This window comes from Pantherophis guttatus, chromosome 7 (genome assembly GCF_059756535.1).
Source record: "Pantherophis guttatus breed Tessera chromosome 7, ASM5975653v1, whole genome shotgun sequence".
Classification (NCBI taxonomy): Eukaryota; Metazoa; Chordata; class Lepidosauria; order Squamata; family Colubridae; genus Pantherophis; species Pantherophis guttatus.
Genome location: NC_142069.1, coordinates 31,416,396 through 31,441,629, shown reverse-complemented (window position 1 = coordinate 31,441,629; position 25,234 = coordinate 31,416,396). Strand labels below are relative to the sequence as shown.

At 38.0% G+C, this 25,234-nt stretch overlaps 1 protein-coding gene across 3 annotated transcripts in view; it reads right to left on the bottom strand.

Annotated features, from left to right (window-relative positions):
* CACNA1I (calcium voltage-gated channel subunit alpha1 I) overlaps nt 1-25,234 on the bottom strand; it is a 167,429-nt gene that overhangs the window by 94,642 nt on the left and 47,553 nt on the right. For all 3 annotated transcript variants that reach the window (XM_034403489.3, XM_034403491.3, XM_034403490.3), the window contains exon 3: nt 23,680-23,777. In XM_034403489.3, the coding sequence (XP_034259380.3) occupies nt 23,680-23,777 (98 nt within the window). The remainder of the gene's footprint in view (nt 1-23,679; nt 23,778-25,234) is intronic.

Genomic DNA, 25,234 nt, shown 5'->3' with positions numbered 1-25,234 from the left:
TAGAGGCATTTAATGGTACCACTGGTAACTGGTAAAGTTTGATGCAGAGGAGTTTAAAATCAACTAGTCAACTACTGGTTACTTGAACTGAAGTTTCATTTACTTCAAAGGGTTTACTTCTGACTTCATAACTTCAAAATGTGAAACACATTGAGCTACAGTCAGGCGAAATATACTAATTGGCTTTAAAAAGTTTGCAAAGAAATGACACTATCTGAATGGTGCCATTTAAAGCATGAAACCAGAACCTTATGGAAAAGAAAAAAACACATCAACACTTTGATTATATTCTTAATTCTCAGAACTTCTTGAAAACAATTTGATACAAACAGTAATAATATCTAAAAGCCTTATTATTACTTCATTCCTTTGCCAAAGCAAGGTGGATCCATAGGTTTTTCTAGCACTGTAGTAGATGTTTTCTATTTTTTAAAGTATTGGAATTTTCTGATTTGTAATTAAAATGGTATTCAAGTGACATTTTTTTTTAAAAAAAATCTAGGTCTCTAGAAAGGAGAGATCACCCAGGAAAACTACAATATAAAAGTCCATTTTAAAAAGTTTACATATATTCATTTTGAGAAAATGTTTTTTGTTAGCAGGAATCCAGTTGTGACTATATAATATATAAAGAAGAACAGCAATCCAATAAATGACTAGTACCTATCTAAAATCCAACTCCTAGGGTTAATTCAAAATGTTATCTCTCTCTTTTGGAATATAACTTTATAAAACCGTTTTCTGAGCCATCAAATTATTCAAGACTGGGGAGACTCACATAATACAGAATTGCCATATGTGCTGGGAATTATGGGTATTGTCATGCAATACTTGGAGAGGTTGCTTCTAGTCTTCTAGGTCAAAGCATACCTACTTGTATGATGTCAATAGTAAACATGGAGAAATTTATTCAACAGGTATACAACAAGGCGACAAATGCATAATATAGTATCTTAGTAACATGCATAAGACACCATTAGGAAGATTCAAGTACTTTTCCCATTTATTCTTTTCCAAATTATTGCAATATTATGTACAAAGCGATGCCATTTTATGAAATGTAAGTCTTGATTTCTGATCAGTTTGTGCTCATTATAAAGAATCACTGGAACGATCCAAATAGCCAAGATAATTTATGGTCTCAGCCAGGTGTCAAGGAGGCATCAGAAGTTTTGCCTTTTTACCTCTGAAAACTCAGCAGTTTGTTTCAGCATGTCATAGTAATAAAAAAATGTTTATGCAATAAAAGCCCAGTGGCAGTGCTTTCTGACACCCTCCCCCTCCAAAATATTTTCAGCACATTCATTATGTACAGCAACTTAATCAAGTTTCGCTTACGGTTTTGGTGGGCCATGGAAACCATAGGTGTTCATATAAACGAAACAGCTCCCCCTCCAAAGCCATTCCATCACCAACATTTCAATGCTAAATGAAGACCTGGCTATTTTCCTAGACTCTGGGGACCATCGCAATAGTGTGTCTTTTTATACAGTTTTATTTTGAATGTTTTAGGTCTTAACTGATTTATTGTCTTTACTGATCGACATCTGATCTGATGCTGTTGATATACAATAGGTTAACTTTAAGAAAATGAAAACAAATTAATATTTGCCTATATCTGCTAATTAGTTTTGTTAGACAGAATGAGCTCAATTTTCGTCTCTGCAGTTAGTAGCAGAGTGACAACTACAGCTCTCTTTCCTTTTCATACAATAACCGAACTTGAGACCAATGTGATAACAACTGAATGTTAGGGGGCACTCTGTTCTCCTAGTTGCTTTTGAGCAGATTCACAATTCACACATTACACTTGAAGCAATTTTCACATTTTTCTCATATGCCCATTCTGGCCTGAAACGTGGCAGAAACTGTGAGATTCTGACGGCAAGCAAGCTAGTCTGGACCTCACAGGCACCTTTTCAATAATGGTTTGTAAAATGATTCTTTGTTTCTTTGCTGTCTTCCTCTCCTACTGTTTCATTGTGAGATAGACAGATAGCTAGGCAGATTTGTGTATCTGTCCATATGTGTGTGTGTGAGAGACAGAGAGACTCTGTCTCCATTAGCCTTTTTATTGTTAACGTCTCCTCACTGTGCTTATCTCCTTTCCTATTCTTTTCTAGCTCCCTCTGTTTATATTCTATTATTTGGAACTCCATCTTTCCCTCCTCCCTATTTAGCCTTTTCCAATGCCAAAGCAGGAGCCACACTGGCTCACAGTGAGGAGCAGGAATATGAAAGAGATGGTGACCTTTTCTAAGGCTGTATTTTATTTTTTATTTTTTAAAAAACAGCCATTCTGTGTAAAAGGGTATGGAGGCTAGGGAGGAGAACTCTGATGAAGCAGTATTTGGCAAACAAAGCAGGCTTCTGGGACATCAAAATGAAAAGAGGCACAATGAAGAGCAGCACACAGAGAATTAAATATGCATGGATACCAGGTGTGGATTCTGAAAAGAGAGAAACAGAAATGTAGGAATTGAACCCTGGTCTCCGGTCTTACAGGGAGACGTTCTGAATATCAGCCACTGATCAGGAGACAATGGAGGTTTCTGACTGGCAAATGTGTATCTAAAGTCATAGTTTGTGAACCATCCTTTTTAATATTATACTCCCTCACAATTGACTATTGAGAGAAAATATGTGTGCAAATGGAAGAATGGTGCACACTGCTGGAAAGACTGCTTGTAAATGATGACTTTTAAATTTTTTCCCATCAGATTGGATGGACAACTCCAGAATTTCTCCCTCAGAAGGAGAAATTGTCCAAAAACAGAACTCTTTTGAAAAGACAATGGCAGCAGTGCTGCTGAAAAAAAATTAAAAAAGAGTAAATTCCTTCATAATATCTTGAGAATATTCCTGAGAAGCCAGGAAGCTGCAGATTACTGGGGAGATAATTCTATAATAAAAGACAGGATATTCACACACTTTTCATGGCCATTTCATAACTAGAAAAATGCAGGAATTCTACATTCTATTCATGTAGTATACTCTGAAATTCTCCTCTTTCATGAGGACAGCAGAAGAAACTGAGAAGCTACCTTTTGATCCTATAAAAATCAATAGTATAATTTTGGAGGGGAAAATATTTGAACTCCCTTTTGTAATGGTGGGCAAAGTGAATATATTCTGGAGGTGCCTCAATACCTTTTCTGACAAGCTTCTGTCAACTTTAGAGAATCCATGTCCCCTCCAGACAGTTCCTGTCAACTTCTATTAACCAGCTGCCACTGCCGAAGCTATCTCCAATGAAGCAAGTAGCATGTGCCAACTCTTGGGAAAAAGTAGTGATTTAGAAAAGGGTGAGAAAAGTTTGTGTCCATGCGCACAAGTTGCAATTAACACACACAGACAAATCTCATATTTAAGTTCCAATCCTTTTAACATGCTTCCTTCTCATATGTTACAAAACAGATCATTTTTGTACATCCATTGCTTTTCACTGCATTTAGTGTCCCAAAGCCAAATTAACTGTTTGAGAAATAAGAGTTTTCCTATGCAACATTAATCATTATAATTTCCGGGTGCCTACATGAAGATATTATGAGGCCTCCACTTAATAAAACTTCACCCAAAGGACAGTTAACATTATTAATTTCATCTTCTCCATTGTAGCATTTGTGACCAGGTATACAGAGGACAAGATCTGGCTGCTGCTATTTAATGCCAGGATTGCCAGCAATACATCTCTCATCATCCATAAACTTATTGTGGATGAGACGATAGATCTGTCTTGTAATACTGAGATATAGATTGGTGACAGATGCCACTCCCTCTCGGAAATGAACCATTCTGTCTGGGATTAGCCATGAACTAAGGGCAGAGAAAATGACATGGTAATTATCATGTGAAAAAGTTGGTCTGTATGGACAAGCTGAGTTTTTCCCTTTCCCCCCAGCTTCCCAGAGGCATCCTTGCCACTGTAATCAATGACATGACAATGTCACAAGAACAAACATGCAACTTGTAATTTAATCTGAAGGAGGGGGATAGTTGCCTCCATTAATTATCTTGGTGAGATCACTGTCTCATTGACATGGAGTTGTTCTATCAACTTCCACAGGGAGAATAGATCTACTTAGTTTGGGGTGCTAGCCCATTCTCAGTATAATATAAGGTCCTGGTCGTCACCTTTCATGCTTGTGTTGGCTCATAACCTGGATATCTGCAGGATGTTATCTAAAGGGATCCCATGGGTTGTTTCAGTGGGCTTTTGAGCTCTGAGGTACTATTTTTTTCTCTCTCCTGGAGAGTGATCAGTAATATGGACTATAGTTGCTCTTTGACCCTTGGAAATGGGCCCCAGGGTTCTATTTATATTTTTATAATCTTATTACCATTTTGAAGATCTATGAGCTGTTCAGAGTCATGATTGGAGACGAATATAAACCTAGTAAAATTAAAATATATGATTTATGAATCAGACAATATATAGATATTGTCCAACCCCAGTTTGGTGCAAGGCCTGTGGAATTACTTCTTGCACAATACTTTAAAGTGAGGTTTCTTCAACTGATGGAATTTATCCCTTTTAGTATATCCATAATTGAACTAGATGGTTTATACAGAAATACAGGACCATATTATGCAGGCAGAGAATATTATTAGCATCTTAAAACACTCTCAGAAACATTTTTGTAAAATGTCCAGAAAGCCTTCAGTTTCTCATTTTATGTATTTTCTCAGACCTCATCCTCATGCCCTATTCTTATTTTTTTTTGAAAATAACAGCTTTCTTGCCCCTTCTCATGAGGAGTTTTGGAAAGCATACTATGTTTGAAAGATACAGAGGCCATACAGAAATCATGCTGCGCGGGAAAAATAATCCCAATCTGCGGCTTTAATTAAAGTCTAAAATTACCTCATTTTCATTTTGATGAGAAATCTATGGCTCTTCAGGTGTTGTTGAACTACTGTCCCCAGGATATTTCACATTGACAAAGTGGCTAAAACTGCTAGGAGTCATAATTTAGCACTTCTGACAGGCTACTATTTTTATTCCCAGTCCAACTTTCTTCAACCCAATATCCTTCAAATGAATTGGACAACATTTCCCACCCCTTCTGGAAAAATTCTCATGCTTGTATGTATTATGAGGATTATACCCCAAAAGATATGGAATATTTTGTTCTTCCAGTCACTTGGGCTAGGGAATATTTTTACCCCAATATATTTGTGCATAATCTCACGTGCATTTTACAGAATGCTAAAGCTCTCACAGATCAACTTCCTGTTCAAGCAAACAAGCAATGTATTTGGCATTAAGCAATAGACAATATAGGAATGAAATGCAGGTGAAAGATGAGTAAATGCTGAAGATCACCTTTACTTTTAGCCAACCTGAAGTTTAATACTTCATGGCAAATTTGTTGCATTACTTTGGTTTAGCAAGTCAAGGACAAGACATTCAGGAGACAGTACTTGTATTTCTTACTGCATGAGTCGCTGTCTCTCAATTAACATCCCCCCCAGTTAGTGGGGAGGGGTGAGGGATTTAACAATAATAAAGAAATGTGTTCCTAAGATTGCAGAAATGCAGGTGAAACAGATTGAACTGGTAGAGGATACAACAAGAATTTATTTTAATGTTTCACTAACTGGCACGAAGAAACACCATTAACTAGTTTCAGAGGATATATCTTTGTGATGCAGTCTTTGCCTCATCTTCATTCCACGGTGGAGGCAGGCTACATTTCTTTTTTTCTCTTACAGTTTAAAGTAGCGTTTTCTATCTTTTTCCAACACAAGTGTTAGATATCAAACAATCCATACTACCTCATAACATCATGTTTGGGATGATACAGTCAAGGACTGGCATCTACTAATATCTTATTGGCTTAAAGCTTTTGCAGGCAGCTTTCTTTCCTAGCACTCACTAGGCACTGTACTTTATTACTATTTTGATTCAGCTGTTGAGAAACTGGACACCTGGTGTACACAGATATATCTGCAAATATAATGCCAAAGCTGCATTTTGCAAAGCATTATGGAATTTCACTGCCAGAAGTTATTGTTGCCGCCATTGACAAATTCACTTAGCTCGTATCTGCTATCCTGGACCTAATTCTCACCAACAGGGGGGAACTCGTTGAAGAAATGAAGATGATTGGCACCTTGGGTAAAAGTGTTTTTTTTATTTTTGACACTGTGATATTCAGATGTAAAGGAATTGAGAAAATTCAGTTTTACATACTGGGCTTTAGAAGAGCATCTTTTGATGAACTTAAAGGAACATAAGTCTTTTTAAAATTATTTATTTATTTATTTGTTAAGCGTATATAAGATAACAGATAAAAGTATAAACATGTATTACGAATACATGAAATGGATATGAATAAAAAGGGACATTAGGACAGGGACGGTAGGCATGTTGGTGCGCTTATGCACGCTCCTTACAGACCTCTTAGGAATGGGGTGAGGTCAACAGTATACAGTCTAAAGTTAAAGTTTTGGGGGTTTGGGGAAGAAACCACCGAGTCAGGTAGTGCATTCCAGGCATTGACCACTCTGTTGCTGAAGTCATATTTTCTGCAATCGAGTTTGGAGCGATTTACCTTAAGTTTGTATCTATTGTGTGCTCATGTATTGTTGCAGTTGAAGCTGAAGTAATCATTGACAGGTAGAACATTGTGGCAGATAATTTTGTGTACTACGCTTAGGTCAGACTGAAGGCGGCTTAGTTCTAAGTTGTCTAAGCCCAAACTTTCAAGTCTGGTGGCATAAGGAATTCTATTGCGAGCAGAGGAGTGGAGGACTCTTTTTGTGAAATATCTCTGGAATCTCTCAATTGTATTAATGTCCGATATGCAGTGCAGGTTGCAGACAGATGAGCTGTATTCGAGAATTGGTCTAGCAAATGTTTTGTATGTTCTAGTTAGTAGTACAATATTACCAGAGAAGAAGTTATACAAGATTAGGTTAACAACTCTTAATGCCTTTTTGGAAATGTTGTTATAGTGGGCTCTGGCACTTAGATTTTTAGAAATGAGTACTCCAAGGTCCTTGACAGAGTGAGGGTGGTCTACAAGGTCATGTCCATCTAGTTTGTATTTTATGTTCTGATTTTTTTTTGCCAGTATGTAAGACAGAGCATTTGTTGGTTGAGATTTGACGTTGCCACTTGTTTGACCAATCTGACACAGTCAAGGTCTTTTTGAAGGGTAGCAGCATTGTCGATAGTGTTGAATAGTTTTACATCATCAGCGAAGAGAATGCAGTTGCTTTTAATATGATCACAAAGGTCATTTATGTAAAGTATAAAGAGTGTTGGTCCTAAAACGCTGCCTTGGGGAACACCACTGTTGACAGGTACAGGATTTGATAGAGCGCTTCCTATTTTGACCACTTGTTGCCTGTTTGACAGGAAAGCAGCTATCCATTTATGCAGAAGTCCACAAATGCCATAAGATTTTAGTTTTAGAAGTAGTTTGTCATGTATTACTGAATCAAAGGTTTTACAGATGTCTATGTAAATTGCGTCTATTGCTTTGCCCTGATCGAGATGTGTAGTCATATATTTTTGCAGTGTAGTAGTTGCAGATTATAGGATAATTTTTTTCTGAAATGAAATTGTTTGTTGGAGAGTAGGTTGTTTGTCTCTAGGTGGAGGGTAATGGATTGGTTAATGATTGATTCCATGATTTTGCAGGTGATGCAACATAAAGAGATTGGTCTGTAATTTTCAACTAGGCTGGGCTCTCCGTTTCTGAAGATAAGGATGACCATGCCTAGTGACCATTGTTTGGGCAAGGAGCTTGTTCTGAAAGATTTTTCAGATTATGCTTAAGAGTTTCTGTTATTGCAGTGGAAAGCTTTTTTAAGAAGTAGGCACACAGTCCATCAGGTCCAATAGATAGAGATCAGGGGTGGGTTCTAAATTTTTTTACTACCGGTTCTGTGGGCGTGGCTTATTTTGTGGGTGTGGCTTGGTAGTGGGGTAATGTGACTGGGTGGGCGTGGCCAAGATTTTTTTTAACTTTTAAAAGCATTTTTTCTACAACTTTAAGAGTTTGCAGAAAAAAATGCTTTTAGAAGCCTCTGATAATCAGGCAACTCAGCTGGGATTGCCAGAGTCTTTTAAAGGCATTTTTTTCCTACAACCTCTTCGGCTGAAGAGGTTGTAGAAAAAATGCTTTTAAAAGCCTCTGATGATCCCAGCTGAGCCGCGCGATCATCAGAGGCTTTTTTTTTTACTTTTAAAAGCATTTTTTCGGCCGAAGAGGAAGACTGTGTTAAAGAGGTTGGCTTTAACGGTTTCATCATTACAGTCTTTATCATTTGGTCCTTTTAGGGGTGGGATGGATCTCAAGTCTTTAAATTTGTTGTTTACAAAATTATAGAAGGCACGGGTGGATTTTGTGTTCGGAAGGTTTTCCTCTTGTTTGATGTGATAATTGGTGCATTCAGTTTTTAGCTGCTTAGTTTCGTTTTTTCGCCAAAGATATATATTTTTTTGGATTGGAGCTTCCTTATTGTTATGGGTAATTTGTTTTTTCTGGTTTTGGGGGTTATTAGTGGTACATATAGTTTAATAATACTTTTGACTTTGAACAAAAAAGTGTTATAATGGTTTTCAGCATTATTACAGTCAGTGACTAGAGTTTGCCAATCAAGAGATGAGAGTTCATTGTCTATGAGATCATAGTTGGCTTTTTTAAAGTTATAACTGGGGATCCTATCATTATGATGATTTTTGTGAAAAGTCAATCATGCTGTGATCACTGTTGGAAAAGGGTTCTTTTATTTGTAGTCCATAAATTGAGTTTAAACTGTTGCAGAAGATGAGATCAAGGCAGTTGTTGAGTCTAGTGTTGTTAGTTACTAGTTGATCAAGTACCAGATTAGTTACAGTATTCTACAGGGTTGCATGTATGGGTTCAGTTGTACATTCGTTTAGGGTCCAATTAATAAAAGATAGAGTGAGGTCACCAAATCTAACGTCTTCTTATTTTTGAGGAAAAAAGCATCTGGGCAAGATGGGAAATTCTATAAAATGACATGCTAAAGGCCCAATTGAAACAGTCCCCACAAGAAAGAAAAATCTAAAGGAGCCAGCATGGATACACGTAGAGCTCTCTAAAATACTGAGGCAAAAAAGCAAAGCAACATGTATAGGAAATGGGAAAAGGGGAATCTTATCAGAGAATACAAAGTACTCTCTAAAAATAATGGGAACACAATAAAAAAAAGAAAAGCTAAAACTCAGAATGGACTAAGGCTGATGAGATACAAAAACAAAACAAAACAAAACAAAACAAAACAAAACAAAACAAAACAAAACAAAACAAAACAAAACAAAACAAAACCTGTTCTTTGTGTATGTTAGAAATAAAAGGGAAGCCAAGGGGAGTATAGGTCCATTGTGAGGAGAAAGGGGTGACATGGTAATGGATGATGGTGATAAGTTAGAAATCCTAAGAACTATTGAGATCTCTGTATAGTATATTTTATTTAATAAATAAATAAATAAATAAATAAATAAAAATATTGGGGACTATTTGGGAAAGCAAGTAGCCTTGATAGTACAGTGGTCTACGCACCCTGTTATTAACACAGCTGCCTGCAATTTACTGCTGGTTCGAATCTCTCCAAGGCTCAAGGTTGACTCAGCCTTCCATCCTTTCTAAGGTAGGTGAAATGAGGACCCAGTTTGTGGGGGCAATAAGCTGACTTTGTATAAAATATACAAAAGTATGAAGGCTATTGCTTAACGCATTGTAAGCCGCCCTGAGTCTCCGGAAAAGGGCGGCATATAAATCAAAAAATTTTTAAAAAAAGCATGCTATAATCAACGTGAAAAAAATGTTTTTACAACAAATTGTATTGACTAATAAGATTAGATACCAGTAACTTAATATTCATAAAGTTACTAGCTTTATAGATCAGGAGAGTGCTATAGACTTGGTGTATGTGGAACTCAGTGGAGTCTTTGACAAAGTATTTCATTAAATAGTGAAATATGGGCTACACCGTAGATCTCAAAGGAAATTACTTGATGTCCATAATGTATCCCTGTTTCATTGCTAAGATAGACTACTGCAATGTGTTTTGCATGGGGCCATCTTTGAAAACTACTCCAGAACTGCAGTTGGCAAATGTCCACGTGCTGATACAGTATGTGAAAGACAATATACCCATGTGACTGATAATACATTTCCAGATTTGTTTCAAAGTATTGGTTTTATTCATTAAAACCAGTACCTCATCCATGTAGAACAATGAATTGGGCCTGTTGGGTTCCCAATATATGAAAGTCAAAATCAGTGGGGCTCCAAACCATTACTATCCCCTACTTTATGTAATCGCTTAGAAATCAGAATGACACTTACTCTCTTTACACTTTTACACTCTTTTAAAAATCTGCCACAATGGCATAGTTCTGCAAGGCTGTTGTATATAAGTTCCATTTATCATAAAGTTTATTATCATTTATTTTCTATTCAGATTGTATTCTGACTTTTACATTTTATTGCGATGCTTTTATGACTGTAATCCACATATGTTTTTGGTGGTTGGTAAATTCAATGGTCTGAATTATAGGTATCTTCTACGGGCATACATTTCTCTGCTGTATGTCTTCTGCTCTCCTGGCTTATAACATCTTGGTTAATATTATGCATTATCCAATGAAGAATTTTCCTACAAGTTCAACAGACTAGAGTGGAAAATCTAGTTTATTTTATTCTTTTGAACAAGCCTCTAAGCCCTAATATAGTTTGGGGCCTTGGATGAATATAGTCATTGAAATTTTTTACATTTCAGTTCATTCACCCCTTATTCTTACTACCTCCATTTATATTCTTCTATTGTCTTCATTAATATCTGCGGTCCATCCAATTCTGGCACCATCTGCAAATGTCATTAACAAGCCTGACTTCTTTGTGAAGATTATTAATGAAGGCATTAAACAAAATTTGTGGAAAGGGTTGAAATGTTCCACTGTTAATCTGTGCCATGTCTAGCTAGGCACCTGCTCCCAGCCCAGGCTATTTCTAATTTTGTATGCTTTTTCAGACACAATCATCATGCCATTTTCCAGTTGATGTGGCGGTTGTCTTATAAAAACCCAGGGAACAAAATTACTTCATCAATTCCCACAAAAACAACATTTTGATCGGAAAAGCTAAAAATATCACCCGAAACACTCTCTGTTTATATGCAGGGAATGTAAGCTAGGGAAACAAAATTGAGCATATATTAATGCTATACTGGTATTGATGTGACTAAGAGGAGAAAGTAGTAAAAATATGTATTACTGCTTTTCAGTCTGCTTTTTATTCCTGATCTAAAAGGACATTCTTCATTTTAATATTTGTAAATCACTAAGGTGGTATAATTTAAATAATGCAGAAAGAACAAATAAAGCTCTGCAACAAAATATTGCCATGTATACCTAATAGGAGTGTATTTTGTAAATCCAAAGGGGAGGAAAAAAAACAAAAGTTAGCAATCACAGGATCTCTAACTGCGTGTATTTCCCCCCCCCAAAAAGAGTTTGAAGTAAAATAAATGTAACTGAAGAACTAAAAAATTGAGTTGTCTGAAGTCAAAGGCATCTGAAGGAGGTGCAGGATTGTAAAAGACAAAAACAAAAGGCAAAGTTGATGATTGCAACCACACAGTTGAAGCTGCCATCTTAACTTTTTAGACTCCCACCCTTGTCTAAAAAATAACTTTTATAAAAATTTGACACCTGCTGAGAACGGAGCAGTACACATTATTTTTTTAACTGAAAACCCAAACTAAAGCTGCAATCTTAAGAATAGATACCACAGAATTATTGCAAACAGCTTTCTCTTTCACCCTGGCTATCCAATTTGCAGCATTGTTCGATGTCGAACTACATGGCACCGTTGCCTGAATAATTTCTCAGGCCGGCCTTCTCTGTTGGGTAAGAACAAATAAAACTACCTAGCTGCATTAGCCTCTGCAAAGTTGTGTCATCTTCAACCCAACCTGCAGAGTTTCTGATTAACAGTATAGGCACTTGGTGAGTGAATTGTCATTGCAAGGCTATTGCAGGGGTCACTTTCTCTCAACCATAGTCCTTCTATTATGAAGACGGTAAAGTACAATTCACACACCTTTTTGTTACAGTAATAATAATAATAATAAAAAAAGGATAGGAAATGAAAAAGAACAAAAACCATAGTTATGCCTTCTACCCTTCTTTCCATTGTGTAATTATCGTCTTATTCTTTTCCCCATCACCTTTGGCCCATTTTAATCCCCAAATTGTGAAATCATTAATTCTGTCTTTTCTTCTCTCAATAATAAAATACATTGCCATTAGCAGCTTTGTAAAAAATTACATACTTTGCTTTAAGTAATAATTATCTTAGGAAGAGCAGGAACTTTTGGTTGTTGTTTTTTTTTTTTTGCTGCTACTTCTTGAGGAAAAGTCCTTTTGGATGAGAAAGTGGATAAATAATAAGAATATTGAGACCGAGATCTGGCTATTTAAAAAGTCTATATCTCTATTGATTTTCATGAAAAAAAAAAGAATTTATATCTCAGGGATGTTAAGAAACTTTCTTGATGCAAAGCAAGGTATGTCTCTGAAGAAAACAATATTTATTTATTTCCTTTCTCAGATTCTGCAGTCTATTTCCTCCCCTCCTTCTATTTCAATCTCCTCTTAGTATTCCATGTATGCTAAGCACATCCAACTGAGATTGTGCTAGTTTTGCAAGAAGTATTTATTGTATTTCTATATAACTTGGGATTTCTCAGCATCTACTAGTATCACCCTCTAGGTATTTTGGGTACATCATGGCAAAGATTCTCCCTTTGAAGACCAAGCAGAATGTCAGACTATGCTACTAGGGGCTATATATCTATGGAGATTCTCAGTCATCCAGGTCATGGTTGTCCCAAAGGTGCTTTTTCAAGAGGCAAGTAGACTTTCTGGTTTTACTTTGCAGACATTTCACTTCTCATCCAAGAAGCTTCTTTAGCTCTGGCTGGATGGTGGGGAATAGAAGGATTTATATTTCTTGCGGACAGTTTATCATTTGCATTCTTTTAGAGAGTCGTTAAGGCCACCTGGAGGTTTATCTGTATCATCAGGATTACCTGAGTAGTGCAAGTGGGTGTGGAGTCTTCTTGGAACTGTTGAAAGGTCTGTGTTGTAAACTGGAGATAGATAATGTCATATCCCTCCCCCTCTTTTGAGAGAGAGAGATGAGAAACAAAATGTCTTCAAAGAAAAACCAGAAAGTCCAGTTGCCTCTTGAAAAATCACCTTTGGTACCACTACCTAAGTGGCTAGGCATGAATCTGACATACCACCCATTGCCTCCTCTACTCCATAGGGCTGCGTTTTAATAATCAACTATGAATAAAATAGACTGGAATGGCTACATAAAGGTGACTACAGAAAAGTTGAGGAATCCCAAAAGATCCCTGAAATTCTGTTATAGAGCCATGCATCAAGATATTCCAAAATAGCTTTGATTATGGGAAGAAGGAAAGTAGAGGTAGGAAGGAGAAAGAGTTGGACTTGGAATAAAGTGAGCAATGTTCTTATTAGTCATATACGATGCCACTCTTCAAAGCAAACTGAATTCAACATGAATAATAGGCTACCAGAAATCTATGTTTCCATGTGTATTCTAATTCATTGTCAGGTTGAGGTAACATAGGTCATAATATTGCCATGTACTGCACTGAATTTTCACTTTGTGGATTTTGTAGTTTTCAAGTGGTTTTTGATGCAAATACACAAAAACAATATTCTGGGAGTATTGATAATGTAAAACATTTGTAAAATTGTTTCCTGGTCCAGGCTGAAACATGACAAATTTTAGGAAACTAATATTTACTGCACATCTAATCTAAACATTATGAGTCAATATAAAAATGTGAATTCCTGTTCTTTTGCAGAGCTGAAAATACTTTAGATTTGTCAATGTCACCAGTATTCTATTAATTGTTAGATATTTAATGATTCTGTCCGTATCAACTTCTGAATGTCAACTACAGTATGACAAAGTGTATGAATTCAATAAACTAAACATGGAAACTTACTCAACATGTCTAAATCCCCCACCACAATAGACACACACTTATTACTTTTCCAGTGTTGCATTTCTTCAGTCTTTAGGCACAGATTCCCAAGAATGAGACTTTGGGCTTAAAAGAATGTGTGAGGCCGCTCCAAAGCAGCACAACTCATATAAATCATAAAGTGCTATCAAAAAGAAAGGTAATAAATATCTGACATTGTCTTACAAAGATCATAAGTAGAACTTATATTTCAGATTATGAAAGGGGTAGCAATACTATAGATCAGGGGTGTCTGTTCTGACCCAGCCTTAGCATAACCAAGAAACAGACTCCTTGTCCCCCAAACCCCCTCTTTATTTAGCTACTGTGAATTCATGGCATTCACACACAGAAAAGTCCGGGCAATAATTCTTCCAAGGGTTAATTGCAGTAACAGACCTTATCAGTCCTTGGATAATTGCCAGGCCGAGGGCTTCCAGTCGCAAAGCCGTAAATTAATTCCTTGCAAGCAGTCTCTGAGGCACGAACCACGATAAGCACGTATTTCCAAAAGAAATACGAACTGTTGTCTCCTACAACCACCACTCCCCCTTTGCTTCTATTTGTTCCCCAGCCAGGGAGGGGCCATTCAGCGTCCATGTGTGCCTTTCTTCCTGAGTCGGTTCCTGTTCCTCAGTTGTTCTCCTCTCCTGACAGCTCTGTGCATAAGCGCATCTGGAACAGGCCCCGGCTGTTCTTCTTCCCCCCTTATCTCCAACTCCGAAGGCAGCTGGGAAATGTTGGACGGCCCTGGCTCTATCTCTGCTTCTGACACAGAGCATCCATCAAAACCTTCCCCAGTCTCCAGGACTGGCCCACGTTCCTCCCCAACCTCCTCATTGTCTGAGTCTGCCACCAGCTCCACTGGCAGCTGGTGGGCCACAACAGTGTCAAACTCACAGCCCACAGGTTGGAAGCGTCATGTGCTGGCCACCCCACCCCCATTTTAGCGAAGGGAAAACTGTTGTGATATGTCACGTGATGACAATGTGATGACGTGAGTTTGACATCCCTGCTATAGAGCAATGCCTAAGCTTGCTCATGGTGGATCTACTTTTCTCAAAAGAGTGCAGAGAAGAGCAATAAAGATGATTAAAGGGCTGGAGGCTAAAACAGAAAAAGAAGGGTTGCAGGAATTGGGTATGTCTAGTCTAGTGAAAAGAAGACTAGAGGTGACATGATAGCAGTGTTCCAATATCTGAGGTTCTGCCATAAAGAAGAGGGAGTGAACCTATTCTCTAAAGCATCCGAAGGCAGGACAAGAAGCAATGGATAGAAACTAATCAAGGAGAGATTCAACCTAGAATTAAGGAGAAATTTCCTGACAGTGAGAACAATTAACTAGTGGAACGACTTGCCTCCAGAAGTTGTGCATGCTTCACCACTGGAAGTTTTAAAGAAGAGATTGGACAGCCATTTGTCTGAAATGCTATAAGGTCTCCTGCTTGGGTGGGGGTTGGACTGGAAGACTGCTGGCATCCCTTCCAATTCTATTATTCTGTTATTCTTTCTATGATCATGTATATCCATCCATGAAGCCCAAAGAAAGTCCAGAATTATATAGGATCTCATGCCATGGGCAGGGGTTGGACTAGAAGACCTCCAAGGTCCCTTCCAACTCTGTTTTTCTATGTTCTAATGAAAAACTTTTCTCATGCATTGAAATACAATTTCTGTCTTTCCCAACGTGGCCAGTTTTTCTGCTTTTGGAGATAGGAAACATAATTCAAAGACATCACAGGTAGCAGGTTTAGAGGGCTGCTAGAATAGCGTAGAAAGAAATGGAACCTAGGAGAGGGTTATGCAGACAAATAGTTGGAAATCAAACAAAGATCCACATCAGGGATAAACTAGTCCACAGATAATGCAGCAGCCTAAAGCAGAAAATCCACAATAATCCATAACCTTTGGAACTGTTCCAGTTGTCCTTTGGCAGGTGGTAATATTTGAACAAAGGAAGCAGTGAAGAAAGATTTTCTCACTATTTCCATTCTAGCCATAACTATTATAGATAAAATAAGACTGTTGTAAAGTCTTCTATTTCATAGGACTCTTCAAAAATTGATAAATGTATCAGTGAAAGCTGTAAGAGAACAGTTTGTTGTATTATTTCTAAAACAATTTTTTTAATCCTTTGATTTTCAGTCCACACAGTTGGGCTAAGTAATAAATCATGGTTTCCAGAAATTAACTCTTAGTTCAGCTCTCAGTTAGACTTGGCAAAAGATCTCCAGACATAACTTACCTAGTTAAAAGCATTAATGCAGACAAGAATAAAGTTTATTTATCAAATTTAGGTACTGCCCACCTCACTCTCCCAGTGACAAAAAAATAAGTTTCCGACATAACTGTTGATGTCTATTTGACCTACATAATTGTATCGGAGTATAAGATGCACCAGAGTATAAGACACAGCTTAGTTTTTTGAGAGGAAAATAGGGGGGAAAAATCTGCCTACCAGGTGTTCATGTGGCTAGCGTCCTTAGTCTGATCAGCTTCAGCACATTAGTTTGCTGGTTTTTTATCCCCTGTTTGGGGATGAAAAACAGCTTCTAAAGCACAACTGATCTTTGGAGAGAGAAGCAATGAGAAAAGCAGGCAAACCACGGAGATTGCTTCACTTGCTAGCGCCTCGTTAGGGCTGAAAAAAAAGGTTCGAAAAAGCTACATTCGGAGTATAAGATGCACCTAAATTTTCATCCTCTTTTAGGAGGGAAAAAAGTACGTCTTATACTCTGAAAAATACGGTATTTGCCTGGTATTTAAACTCTAGTTTTTTTCCCCATGATTTCGTAAGTTAATTGATACTTAGCGTCCTTGGGTGGTTGAGGTATGTTTTTATCACAACCAGGGGTGAAATGTAAAATTTCTTACTACCGGTTCTGTGGGCGTGGCTTGGTGGGGGGGGGGGTTAATGTGACTGTGTGGGCATGGCCAACTTTTTTTTTAAAAAAAATGCTTTGAAAAGTCTCTCTGATGATCAGGCAACTCAGCTGGGATTGTCAGAGAGACTGTTAAAGCATTTTTTTCTGCAACCTCTTCCGGGGAAGAGGTGGTTTAAAAAATGCTTTGAAAAGGCTCTGACGATCCTAGCTGTGTTGCCTGATCGTCAGAGTCTTTTCAAAGCATTTCTTAAACCACCTCTTCCCCGGAAGAGGTTGCAGAAAAAAATGTTTTGAAAAGCCTCTGAGATCCCAGCTGAGCCGCGCGATCATCAGAGGCTTTTTTTTTATTTTTAAAAGCATTTTTTTGGCAGAAGAAGTTGTAGAAAAAATGCTTTTAAAAGTAAAAAAAAAAAAGCCTCTGATGATCGTGCGGCTCAGCTGGGCATGGGGGGGGGGTAGGGTGCAGGGATTTTTGCTACTGGTTCTCCGAACCACCCGCCGCCATCGCTACCGGATCGGATGATCCGGTCCGAACCAGGAGCATTTCACCCCTGATCACAACCCTTTCTAGATTGAAGGGCCACTGTTCTTATATTCTAGAAAAATATGATTCCTGCCTCACCAACCTTAACACTGGCATTCCATCAGGAATTAATTATGTGTCATCAAGTCATTTTTGATTCCTAGTGACCACACAAGTTTTCTTCAAGATAATTTATCACTAACCTATCATGTCCCTCAATGGTGTACTCATTACCTCTGTAACTGGGTCCATCCACCTTGCTGCTGGTCATTCTCTTCTTTTCTTTCCTTCTACCTTTCCCAGCCTTAGAGCCTTTTTTCAGAGAACTGAGTCCTTGCATAACAAGTCCAAAGTAGCATAATTTGAGCCTGGAAATTTGTGTCTTGAGTGAGAACCTTGGGTTAATTTGTTCAATGCTCCATTGGGATTTTTTTTGGCTTTTCACAATAGTTTCGGGAGTCTTCTCCAACACTTTAGTTCAAAAGGGTCAATACTCATAGACTAGACTAGACTAGACTAGACTAGACTAGACCAGACCAGACCAGACCAGACCAGACCAGACCAGACCAGACCAGAATAGAATAGAATAGAATAGAATAGAATAGAATAGAATAGAATAGAATAGAATAGAACAGAACAGAACAGAACAGAACAGAACAGAACAGAATAGAATAGAATAACAGAGTTGGAAGGGACCTTGGAGATTTTCTAGTCCAACTCCCTGCTTAGGCAGGAAACCCTACACCATTTCAGACAAATGGTTATCCAACATCCTCTTAAAAACCTCCAGTATTGGAGCATTCACAATTTCTGGAGGCAAGTTGTTCCACTTCTTCCTTTCCTACTTCTTCAAAGTCCAACTTCTGCTTCCATACAATGTCACAGGGAACACCATGTCTTGAACAATTCTGATATAAACACTTCACAGCATTGGAATATTTTTTCCAAGGTCCTCACGGCTGCTGTACTGAGTGCTGGCCTGCAATGCATTTCTTGACTGCTTCCTCTAATTGCTCTTAACAGGGAGAAACAATCCATCACTTTACTATCTTTATTGCTAGTTGTTCTACCTGTTGTCATTAATTTGATCATCTTTATATTTAACATTAGTCCCACTTTTTCACTGTGGTCTTTTAGTATAGGGCATGCAAAACTTTCGCATTGTTGGCTATTAAAATAATGTGATCAGCATGGTGCAGGTTAGTGAGGTGCCTTCCTCCAATTTTAAGCTTTCAATCAAGCTTCCCTTTATATATTTTCCACAGATAGATTGAATAAATAAGAGGTGAGAATGCAGCCTTGTGACACTCCTTTGTCAATCTGGAGTCCCTGTTTCACCATGTTCTGTCCAGATTGTGGCTTTCTGGCCTGTGTACAGATAGTCTTCAACTTACAACAGTTCATTTAATGACTTTTCATAGTTACAATGGCACTGAAAAAAGTGACTTATGACCAGTGGTGGGATTCAAATAATTTAACAACCGGTTCTCTGCCCTAATGATTTCTTCCAACAACCAGTTCACCAAACTGCTCAGAAAGTTAACAACCGGTTCTCCCTAAGTGGTGCAAACTGGCTGAATCCCACCACCGTTTTTCACAGTTAGGACCTTTGCAGCATCCTCATTCAGATGCTTGGCAACTGAATCTTATTTATGACCGTTGCTGTATCCCAAGGTCATGTGATCACTTTTGCGACCTTCTGACAGGCACAGTCAATGGGGAAGCAAAATTCACTTAACCAACAGGTCGCTATCTTATCAACTATAGTGATTCACTTAACAACTGAGGCAAGAAAGTTTGTCAAATGGGGCAAAACTCAATTAACAAATGTCTCACTTAACAACAGAAATCTTGGGCTCAATTGTGGTCATAAGTCAAGGACTATCCATATAAGTTTCTCATGAGGAAATAAGATGTCCTGGTATTCCCATTTTTCTGAAATTCCGCATTCCACAGGAGGATGAAGAAGTATTATGCATGCTTGCCACCTTGAGTTCATATAAAATAATAAAGACGGAATTAAAGAAATCTAGGGCAAAATTGATCTCTTCAAAGTTAAAAAGTTATTTTTCAAATAAAAACTAATGAAGTGTAGAATGAAAGCGTGCAGTTTGCCATTCAGCATGGAAAAAAAAAATCTCCTGCTTTTCTGCCTGATATGCAAATAATAGTTAATATTAACTTGCTAATGTCTGTGTGATGCATAGTTATGCAAATACTACTATCATTATTTGATCAGAGTTGATAAGTAACACAGTAAAATCCCCACTGTGCAATAGTTATAGTTCTGTATAGTCTGCAAAAATTCCGTGCAGTGAAGAAAGGCAGTACTTAAAAGGAGCAGAGAGAATACTTTCTGTTTTATAAACTTCTCCCACATTCTTCCTTCCATAATCATTTTAATAAAATGTATCTGTATTCCTTGGCCTGTATATAATGTGGAAAGAACATTATAAAATGGTATAGAGCACTGGTGGGTTTCAATTTTTTTTTACTACCAGTTCTGTGGGCGTGGCTTGGTAGGTGTGGTGTGGCTTGGTGGGCGTGGCTTGGTGGGCATGGCAAAGGAAGGATACTGCAAAATCCCCATTCCCACCCCACTCCAGGGGAAGGATATTGCAAAATCTCCATTCCCACCCCACTCTTGGGGGAAGGGTATTGCAAAATCTCCATTCCCACCCCACTCCAGGGGAAGGATACTGCAAAATCTCCGTTCCCACCCCACTCCAGGGGAAGGATACTGCAAAATCTCCGTTCCCACCCCACTCCAGGGGAAGGATACTGCAAAATCCCCATTCCCTCTCCACTGCTGGGGGAAGGATGTTGCAAAATCTCCATTCCCACCCCACTCCAGGGGAAGGATGCTGCAAAATCCCCATTCCCTCCCCACTCCTGGGGGAAGGATATTGCAAAATCTCCATTCCCACCCCACTTTGGGGCCAGCCAGTTCTCTGATCTACTCAAAATTTCCGCTACCGGTTCTCCAGAACCTGTCAGAACATGCTGACCCTGGTATAGGGTCTCCTGCTTAAGTAAGGGGTTGGACTAGATGACCTACAAGATCCCATCCAACTCCGTTATTCTATTCTAAATATTTTGTTTAGATACGCAAGCAGCTCTACAAAATGAAAGCATCAATCTTTTTACATTGTGGCCCAGGAAATCCTAATGGTTCAATTTCCCTGTGAAACCTGACTCATATTAATCTCTCATACACAAAGACCTAGAGTGGCACTCAGTGGAACAAAAGGAAAAGGAAAAGAAAACTATGGCTATTATCTAACATTTATTTCTAGGGAGAGTCTAAAATGTTTTTAGATCATAGGATGTCAAGGGGTCGTGCAAGATACCAGAAGTCATGTCCCTCATTGTTTGCTTGCTTATTGTATTTAGTTTTTCCAAATTCCATGGAATGGCCCTTTCAGTTGCATGCTTTTAAGCATATTAGTTTTGCTTTAAGGCTGCTTCACAATTATTTCCCATGAAAAAAAAAAACTCTTAACTTTGACTTTGAAATTTAATGGTTAGACGAGGGATTTTTTTTGTTACAGAAGTGGCTAGTATATATTGAGTATGCAAAGTAGAAAGTTGAGGCTGTAACATTATTATACTCATTCTACAGCACTGAAGAGTCAGACATTAACCCTTTACTTCTCTTTCCCCCTTCAATCTACAGTTCTATCTTTCCCCTTTTCCATTTTCCCACTATTTTCATTATAATGTGTATTTTATGCTCTGATAAGTTTAATAAGATTATATTATTAAATATCAACTTTACTGAATGCAATGCTGTCTAGATCTATTTGCTGCAATTCCCATAACTCCTAGTTAATATGGTCAAAATCTGGAAGTTCTGGGAGTTGTACATCTGGGTGCTAAATACACTTGGGAGTCCACCTAGTTGAGGAAGTTAACTGTACTAATGCCAGTCTCATTTATACAAGAACATACTGGATATATACACATGTACAACAGGAAAGCACATGTATATATAGCTAGATATAAACACTCATACAACATGAAAACACAGCAGTACATCTTGCATGCATTTGCAGATACAGCATTGACATACTGTAACTGATAAATAGTTTATATTGTTATATCCTAAGGAGGAGGAGGAGGAGGAGGAGCGGGGGGAGGAGGGGGAGGAGGTGGTGATGGTAGTTGTCTGGAATATTTTCTGTCTGTATTTTTGTATATGCATCAATTTTTGAATGGATGTTGTCAAGACAACATCTCTCCAGAGCTTTAAGGGATGAGAAACTACCCAAAAAACAACTCTTCCCTCATAAAGTCCTTGAAAGACAACAGCCAATTAGAAGATAAATGACTTTGAATGGATTGTGTGCTGTCCATATTTTTATCCTTTAATAAACCAGGCTGTAACTATTTTGGCTTAACTAAAATCAGATAGCAACTTTCCAGTTCATTTCATGCACTTCATAAAATAGTTACTATAAATGCTACAATGAATGCTATTATGATAAATTTAAATAAATGACTTTAGCTGCAAAACCCCTCAGAACTTAAAGGTGGGGTACTTGAGAATTATTCCTCACACAGCCCAATTTGGAGACCCTTTTCTGGGTTTGCCTGCTAAACAAATTGCATTGAGTAACGGCTATGGAGAAGAACTACTCGGAGATCATACCCTATTATGCAAATCCTAGAGAAGTTCACTTGCATGCACTCTGACATGCATCTAGTTTGAATATGTATCTACATATTCATACTGAATGCTAATTCCACATTTCTCCGAATGTAGAGTCTTGATCTGCCAAGAATAATTATGAGTTATGATTCTTTCCCAAATATCTTTACATGATCTATTTATATGTGAACTTATAAACATATTACAGAGGATCAAACCAATATAATAGAGAGGTAATCCTCAATTTACCACCACAATTGGGACCAGGATTTCTGTTGCTAAATGATGTGGTCATAAATCAAGACATCACATCACCAGAGTCCTTAGCAATCCCAACATTCCCTACTGCCATCTCAATTCCAGACACATGTGCCATTCAGTCACTAAATCATGCAGCCTGTTGTTGCAATGGTTCAGAAAGCCTTCAGAAAACTTCCAAGATCTTCCCCAGGTCTTGCAAGAATGGCTGTGTTATTTGAAGAATAATGCCAACTTTCTAAAGCTTTCTGAAACATCTCTTAAAAATAGGCAAATCAAATAAGTAACTTCTCCAATATCAGTAAAAAGCTCAGAGTTCTAAATAAATTAACTCAACATTCCACATCTAAACCCTTAGCTGTAACAAAATCCCATTTAAAGGAATAAAATGGTCCTGATATCCTAATGTAAACAACATAAAAGAAAGCCAAAGTATGATGAAAAGAGACCATTTCTCATTTACAAAAGACAAGCTCTAATTATTCACTGTAATTTCATGTCTCTTCTTCTGGTTTATCACCACAAGAGCCTTCAACATGTAGCTGAGGATTTATGATTGTATTCATGAACCAACCTAATTTTACCATTTTATTGCCAATTCAGTTCATCTTTCCACAGTTGTTTCGTTCTGGTGATCTGCTTTCAGTTTTTACTGTTCTTCAAAAAACCTGATGTACTGTAATCTACCACTGAACTCTTCATCACATACTTCCAACAGGAGATCATTTAAGGACAAGTGAAATAGCTCTTGTCCCAATACAAGAACTTCTTTTTTAACTTCTCACTATTATGAAATTAATATTAAAAGGCCACACTTTTTTATGACCTGAACATGAGATTTATTTTTGGAAATGCTTCTGTCAAAAGCTTTATTAGAAAAGGCTATAATGTCTCCCAAGGGAGTTTGGTCTGTTTTCATGGTGACACATTTAACCAGCCATGGCTGGCAGGGACCAGATGCATTAGGGAAATGAAACTTCAGTTGGCCTGAGGACTGCACCAGACTTTAGCTGTCATATTGGGGAAGCTTTCCCAGAGTGGATAGGGCTGGGAGCTAAACTTTTAAGAAGTAAAATTAATGCATTAAATATGTACAAAGCTTAAGGCTTTCCAAACTCTTCAAAATGCAAAATGGGACCCATGGGGTTGCCCCCCTCCCTTCTGGAGACCACAAGAGGGATCCTGGTGAATTCATGTGGCCCCTGGATTACCCCAATACTAAATCACTCATACAGTGCCAACCTATCGTGAAAAAGGCATGGACGTGCATTTTCCCATCCCCGTCAAGAAAGGAAGGAGGCAGATAGACTTACTAGGCACTCGGTTAATGGCTTTGAGGGGCCTCAGAACTCGTACAGTGCGAATTGCAGACAAGTTAATATTTTGAAGATCCAGGGAATATTCCACCATCCTGCAAAAGATGAAAGATACTGAAACTATTATATACGTTTAAAACAAATAGAGTAAATGAAGGATACAGGAGTTAAAGCTGGTCATGCTGACAGAATGGCACCAAATCCCTCTAGTATGTCATTTCTTCTTCCTTAGTCTATCCTGAGAATTTAATGGTAAGAAAGTATTGGGGGAAGTATCACTCTGCAAATAGTATTATAGGTTGTCACTTCACCGGGGCTAGAGAGACTAAACAAAAGACTAGTATCCAGTGCTGTATATCTCAGGCTGCATCTTTAGGATATGATGACAGCATCAGGCTATAGATTCAATAGTGGATACCCTTTGGGAATCCTTAAATCTGAACATGGGCATTCCATAAGTTTTACAAAAACCACCCTTCCCAAATCCTCAGGTTCAATTAAAATGCTCCCCTTAATCTTTAGGACTTAAAAAGTAGCAGGAGATCAGAAATATTTTTTCCATTTATTCCCATCATATTTTATTCTTGATCATACTGGCTGGGCTGGATGCCTAAATTTGTTCAGCAGAATCTGAAGATCCACCTGCTGTAGAGAATGAACAATTTCCTCCATAATTCACAAGTACTTTAAAAATTAACCGTGTTTATGTGTTAATTTTGTACTATGAGCCTCCTCAGAGATGTATTTGAATATACATCTATAAATAAATACACAAAATGGGATCTATAAATCAGAATGTTGACTCTCTAACAGGAAACAGAGCTTTTTGATATAGTACGGGGTACATATTTGTGTGTGTGTGTGTGTGTGTGTGTGTGTGTGTGTGTATCGGCTTCTTTGCTTTGTACTATCTAAATCCAGGATTCTAATCAGGATTAGAAGATTTCAATAAATATTACTGGTTTCTTCTAATTCTGGATATGACTTCACAGAATTTATTCTATTAAATCAGAGGAGAGGGGAGGAGAGGAGAGGAGAAAAAAGGGAGGAGACTAAAGAGCTGCAGTGGTGCAGTAGTTAGATTGCAGTACTGCAGGCTACTTCTGCTGACTGCCAGCTGTCAGCAGTTTGGCAGATCGAATCTCACCAGGCTCAAGTTTGACTGCCTTCCATCCTTCCGAGGTTGATAAAATGAGGACCCAGATTGTTGGGGCAATATGCTGACTCTGTAAACCACTTAGAGAGGGCTGTAAAGCACCGTGAAGCAGTATATGAGTCTAAATGCTATTGCTAAAGCACATAGAAAAAGAGTGGAACTTTGGTTGCCAGCTGCAATAACCATTGATCCTGTCCTGACCCTCTTTGCTGTTGCCAGTGAGAAGGTATAAAGACTGGAAGCCAGCATTTCTTTCTTAAGATTAGTGCAGAGTATTTTAGTTTTAAAATAAGTGATCCTACATACATACTGGCTGAATTCACATATTATGCTGAGCTATAACGAGGTTTGCTTGCTTATGGTTTAAGTGAATTTCAGCTTCAATATAATAGTTTG